At 38.4% G+C, this 6,533-nt stretch overlaps 1 protein-coding gene across 8 annotated transcripts in view; it reads right to left on the bottom strand.

Annotated features, from left to right (window-relative positions):
- Nucleotides 1-6,533, bottom strand: part of PLEKHA5 (pleckstrin homology domain containing A5) — a 166,380-nt gene continuing 159,847 nt past the window's right edge. For 7 of the 8 annotated variants that reach the window (XM_027747465.2, XM_027747461.2, XM_027747464.2 and 4 more), the window contains 2 exons: nucleotides 5,909-6,013; nucleotides 1-2,910 (listed from right to left, as the gene is read on the bottom strand). In XM_027747465.2, coding sequence (XP_027603266.2) covers nucleotides 5,919-6,013 — 95 coding nt within the window. In that variant the 3' untranslated portion in view covers nucleotides 1-2,910; nucleotides 5,909-5,918. The remainder of the gene's footprint in view (nucleotides 2,911-5,908; nucleotides 6,014-6,533) is intronic. The other variant, XM_027747463.2, reaches the window with a different exon arrangement.

Genomic DNA, 6,533 nt, shown 5'->3' with positions numbered 1-6,533 from the left:
TAACTGTTGAGTAATGTCACTTTATTAAGGGACTTAAAAGAATCACATTCTCTAGTAGCCTTGGAACAATGCAAATGGTGAACAAAAGACAAAAATAGATGTAATTGGTTCTGAAAAGCATGAACATCTGTAGAGAATGTGTTGCATTATTCCTAAGGACTCCTGCTTTTGAAAAAAAGCACGTTCCATATATACAAGTGTCAGTGCAATAGCCAATAAAGCAATCAGTCAGAAATATAAAAATATCCTAGATACAAACTTAAAATAGATGTTTGAAAGCTGACCATATCAGAATTCTGATATTTCTATATCTCAGGAGTATGATCATTGGGATGAGTTATTCTGATGAGGTAAGAAACAGTAGATGCTCTGTGATAACACAAAGCCATATTTTCTTTTTCTATAAGACAAAAAATAAAGCACCCAATGAAACTCCAAGTCTTTGCTGAAAGTGCCCACAGGAAGTGAAATTGTAGTCTATGAGCATTACTACATTCCTGCATCATTTACCTTTGCTATCTTTGCCAACAATTATACCAGCAAAACTTGCTAATTCTTCCACGCAGCTTCAGTACAAACTGCACATTCTTTGCAGATACACCAAACCTTTAATGCTTTAAACACAGCCAACATCTATAAATGTCCAAAAATCACTTAGTCATTCTTTCCTTTGTTGGTTGCAATTCTTGGCAGCAAGGGCAGAAAGATTGCAAAATTTGACAGCAAACAGATCTCACCAGAAGGGTTAGGGAGAGAACAGGGTGTGTCCTATTTGCTTTGCCTCAGGTGTTCCAGTGATGCCACTGAACTTAAACCTCAGCTGGTTGAGCAAAAGAAAAAAACTATCACATTCCTCTCCTTCACTCTATTTCTTGGAAGGAAGGATGCACTAATTTAGGGCTACTGCTCAAAAAAAAAAAAAGATGGCTATTTGGACAAACTTTCAGATGGATGCTGTCTGCCTGCATCATGATTCATTTTCTTTCCTTTAGCCACCTCTTTCAAAACCTGTGACTTTCCAAGCTCTGCTGCTAAATTCTGATTCCTGTTTTTTCACTTTTCTAAGAAAATGGCAGAAGAACAGGTAGCCAAGCAGTGTACTCTGTGTCTTTGTAGCCAAGAGCCCCAGGAACACAAACTCCTACTTGGGGAGGGGGGGCAACGATAGAGTTATTTCAAACTGTGTATTAATCTCAGGCATTCCTCTATGGAAAAACACAATGAATTATACAGTCTCTAGAACAGCAATATTAACTTGATCAGGATATGATTTGTACGATAAAAAAAGCGCAACAGGAGCTGGCAGTTGTCTTCTTGTGAAACTTGCCTTACCACTTATGGCACACACATGCACCGAAGCACAGAGCAGTTGCCTGAACCTGTGAAAGATTCCTCAGCTTTAATTCCTAGATTCAAAAGCTTTCCTTTAAATCGTTTTGTTTTTCATCACTCTCTTCTAAACCTCTTTTTGTCTCAGGCAAATTCAGACAGCTGTGCAAGGTGGGAAGGCGAAGCTACAATAACATCTGCAGCGTGACAACACCAGACAAATTATTTCAGGTTTTCTTTCAGTTTCTGGAAGATGCCTTGCAGATGCCAAAGCCTCAAGGAATCATCACACTTCTCTCCTTAACCCCAAGTGAACTTGACAATCAACGTTTGCAAATATTGAATTACTGCTCACCACACCCCACTAAGACAGGCTGTTACCTCTCACGTAAACAGGCAGGGAATGGAGGCACAGAATGACTAAGTGATTATTCCAATATCACAATACAAGTCTGGGAGAGTCAGGAGCTGAACCTGTATTTCTTGTGTCTCAGTCTCAGGTTGTCTTTTTTGTTCTGTGTTGCAGCCTTATTCTTTCCCGTTGAGGAAGACTGGGATCTCTTAAGAGTCTGTCACTGCTACTCTGGTTGACAGGTGATGTTGCCAATGAGATAGGAATTGTTGCATTCCCCACATCAAAAGGTGGAACACAGTGTGACATCTGTTTGCTGGAAGAAACACTAACCATACAAGTCCTTAAGAACATCAACATTTATTTAATATGATATAAAAGAAATGGGATATGAACATTCGTATTTTTGAACAATAATAAGTGGCTTCTTATACTTACATCATATGTGCTCATTGTATAATATATACACAATGAACATAATTACATTTGTACACAAACTAAGTACTGGATTGAAAACCTGCTTATTGCTGTACACACCCTAACCCCATGAAGGAAAAGCCCAGTACCTCAAAATACCTACACTCCATTTTATTCAAGAAAAAGTAACCACTAACATTAATGTCTATGTTGACAGAAGTGTGGCAGTAACTGCTGACATTGCAACCTGACCAAGAAATAATTACAGCAGAAACAGGACATATTTTACTAAGCAATAATAAAAATGGCACATTTTAAATATATCTATATGCATATATATATAAAAATTTTACAAATAAAATGTCAAAACAATAAATTGTAATGTTTAAAAAGTGTAAAACAAGTTTTAGTGGTGATATGTAAAATTAACCGAGTTACGCATCTAAAAGAGGCAAAAAAGTAAACTTATATGATCCATAATTAAAAGAACATTAAATTCTGGAGAATAGCAAATAAGGTTCTGACTGTAGGCTGCACATTAAAAAGAGCCTTTGTTTTATGTGCACAGAAATCATAGCAGCAAGCTGGTATCAGGAGAACAATCTGAAGGTTGTTGAGTGTACACGTGGGCCAGTTAAAGCTCTCTTGGAATAAACATTTTCCAGGAAGTGATAAAACGATGCTCTGTGGCCAAAAGCATCAGAACTATGAATTTCATAGATTTAAAATATACTGTACAATATCTTCTCATATTTTCATAGGTCAGGTCCATACATCTCAGGCATGAATTGTTTCAACAGAAGCCGTCAGTGCTGAAAGACAGACGTAGATTAAGTTACTCTATTTTAGCAAGAGAATATTGTATAAAGCAACTCATGGGACTAAACACAGCAAAGAATTTCTGACCTCATCCTAGCAATGTAGGTGCAGAACATAACAAAGTATCTTAGGAATCAGTTGTTTCCAAAATCTGTTTTCCTGATGAATAACAGCGATGCCAAGGTATTTCGACAGCAAGAAGCTTTTTTTTTTTTTTCAAATTTACACAACTTCAAATAAAAGTGTGCTTATTCTTAGAGTTTTATCCTGTAATGCATGGTCATCCCCAAATGTTCTTCATAAAAAACCAGCAATAGTAACAAAGATCCTAATTGCTCTAATAAATGACAGGCACAATTTGAAGAGGGATGCAGAATTATTTAGATGCTACACCGTAATGGCAGCGTAGCTGTAAAGGTGTTCTGAAGTTCAAGTGCTCCACCCACAGCTTGCTTAATATTGATAATTGATGCTAGGACTTCTATAAATACTTTTTAACAGTTCATTACTAAGAATGTTTCTGAGCTTTGAATCCAGGTGCTGTATAAAATGTCATTATCCCTCCACTGTGCAGAGAAAACGTCGTGCTTAAAATCCAACAGTGTTTGTGATAAACATACAGATTTGTCTCTGCAAAGCAAGGACTGTGAAATAGAAAGTAGCCTTGTGTTAACTGGTTTCTCCTTAGTCCTACAGTATCCTTTGCCACCAATTTCCTATGCCAAATTCCCCTGGTAGCAGGCCAAGAGTATTGTTTTACTAATTGACTGTAAAAGCCAAATATAGGTATTACCTCTTTATTCTCTGAAATCTACTATGCATTTTCCAGATGCTGCCTGAAAAATTTGGTTGCGTGTGAACAGGGCTGATCCCGCAGCTTTGAAGTTGCCTTTGGCACCCAGGGCTCCTTTGCATCTGAGAGACACCGAGTTCCTGCACGTTAAAAGAAGTGCGAGGTCTCTCAGCAAAGCACGAAGCACCTGGAATACTGGAACCAGAGCCCCAGGAGGTGAGGGGCAGTAAACACTGCAGGCAAGCACTGTGCTTCATACATCTATGTATGCTAAGCCCAGCTCATGGCATGAATTTGGTTTGGAACTCCTGGGAAACAATCAACAGAGGCATCAAATGCAGCAGCGTGGAATGTATATGCACATAGTTGAAAGCTTTTTTCCCAACTCAAATCAAATACTAAACAGCCACAAAGGATGCATTTGAAGTTCTGGAATGCTTTCTTCATCATGGACAGGCATGTGTAAGCAGAGTGTTAGTTTTCCAAGTGCCATCCCAGATGTACCATTTTGCTGTAACAATTAAGGCCTCTTTGCAGAACTGTCCTTGACACGGAAACGCTGCAGTGCTGGCCACTGGGATACACCTTGCTGAGGGTGCCAAGGCTTGGGCAGTAAGTTACAAGGCAGACCACTAAATGAGGGCTTTGCTTTTGCTCGTCTCATATTTAGCACAAATCCTGAAGAAAATGGATTTGCTGATCTGATCATCTGAGCTGATGACAAGAACTGAAAGCAACTCAATGCAATTGGTGACAAATTTCTGGTTGCTTCCCCTCTCAAGACAGGCGTGCTGTGGCCACCGACAGAATCCAGCAGTGCAGTTTCAGTTTCACCAATGACCCAAAATTGAGTTGCTGGGGGAATGTTTGCCCTATTTAAAAAGGAGATTGATGACAAATGTGTGTCTGTCCATATAGTGAAATTGAAATGCATGAACACAAATCAGCATTTCCAGGAAAAAAGTCCTACTTGTCTTTTTTAAATAGATCTGTAACAAAAAATTGAATAAAAGCACAAAGGTTCAAGCTAAATCTAACCATGACGGGCCACACCCATCAGGAAGGCAGCAACTGTCAGGACTGAATGGGAAGATGGCATTTTCCACTCTCTCAAAAGGAAAAAAGATTAAAATAATTTTCCTTTTGTTTTTTTTTGAAGAGTATAAATAGTTTCCTGTTCTTAGTTCCTATAATAAAGGTGCCCGGGATGACTAATAAGTCTAATATTGTTAAAATGAAAGCTTGGCAATGGAGGTTGGGAGGGTAAATTAAGAATATGCATTTTCAGATCTCCTCACGCTAAATGACTGAAAATGTCTCAGTTTTAAAACTTTCTTGATTTTAAAGCTTTTTTTAAGTTACATTAGCTATGGCATTTGACACTGCCATTGAAACAAAGCTCATTCTTTTAGCAGAAAGCTTATTTAAACAGGTACTTCCTGACAACAAAGAAATGTGGATTGATTTAAACGCTGGTAAAGTGCTGAGGCATTCACACTGGTATCCTACTAATTTCGTTAAACCCTCGTATAAACAGACACACATACTTGGATTTTCATTGCCATTCATTAAGCAGGTAACACTACAGGTAGGAACATGTAAATCTAGCCCAACTCATGCATTCTAACTTGACTCCTGGAAGCAATCACCCACTGTGACAAGGGCTTCCTCTACAGAAAGAAAAAAAAAAAAAGTTTTGTAATTGTTATGCTTCTTTCACCCCCGTTTTTTCCCTTCTGCTTGTCACGTCTCAGTCACCCCTGTCTTAAGCTATAACCTCTCCAGGCTGTTAGACCATTCCCTGCAGCATTGAGAGCCCAAGCTGTAGTTGCCTATTACCAGGACTGAAGCATCAAGATTCATTTGCACCTCTGCAGTGATGCTCATACCTTAACTATCAGCTTTGGAACAGCTCAGGTCTCTCATGTAATTCAAAGGGCCATTATCTTGCCAGTTGTGGAGAACTCAGCTTGATAAACCAATTAGCCCTTTCTCTTTGTACTTGGAGAGAGAATACACTCCTTGCAAGCAAATCAATACATGAATTTGTTTGTTTTCTGGTTAGTTTATATTCAACATCGCAGGTAACTTTGTCTTGCTGAGTACTGCCTACAGATGTTTCTCAGGAAAATAACCAGAGTACATGTACTTAGAAAAATATTAGGAACAGGAGGGGTGGGGGAAAAAAAAGGACGTACTTCTCTGTAACTATACACACATGAAATGTGATCCTTCTGTGAGCTGTGTCTGTGTAGATGGAGCTGGTGACAATGACGATTCTGGTGAAGAAGGCAAACTTTTCACTGCGAGTCATACAGCAAAAGAAATAAGATAAATACAAAAAAATACCAGTTACAGAAGCCACAACAAATACAAGCTTGAAAATCGCCATTTCAAGCCGTTGTAAACATAAGCAGGAGCTTAGTACACAAGCTACACAAGTAAAGACTTAAAATCTGATCAGCACAAAAAGCACAACATCAGGGGAGAGAATACTTGTTCTCAAGAAAGATAATTTATCAGACTTAAAAATAACTAGTAGAACAAACACATGAATGCTGATGTGTTATTTATGTTGCAAAGAGAGAGAGAGAGGAAAAAAAAAAAGTAAAATTTAAGTAGTTGGGATACTTTCCCAAACCCACCCTTATATCCCAACTCAGATTAACTAAGATGTTTTATTCTGCTGAGCGCTACAAAATGTACACACGAGTTCTGGTTTTGATTATCAAGTCACAGAAAGGATTGCTGACTGTACTACAAAGGTCCAGATCACCTCTTATATCCATAAATTGAACCATTTGGCTTATTTAACCATTCCCA

The sequence above is a fragment of the Pipra filicauda genome, unplaced genomic scaffold (assembly GCF_003945595.2).
Source record: "Pipra filicauda isolate LSUMZ 115617 unplaced genomic scaffold, ASM394559v2 scaffold104_size2351352_pilon, whole genome shotgun sequence".
Taxonomy (NCBI): Eukaryota; Metazoa; Chordata; class Aves; order Passeriformes; family Pipridae; genus Pipra; species Pipra filicauda.
Note: the sequence above shows the minus strand (reverse complement) of the source record. Positions and strands in the feature narration are given on the sequence as shown.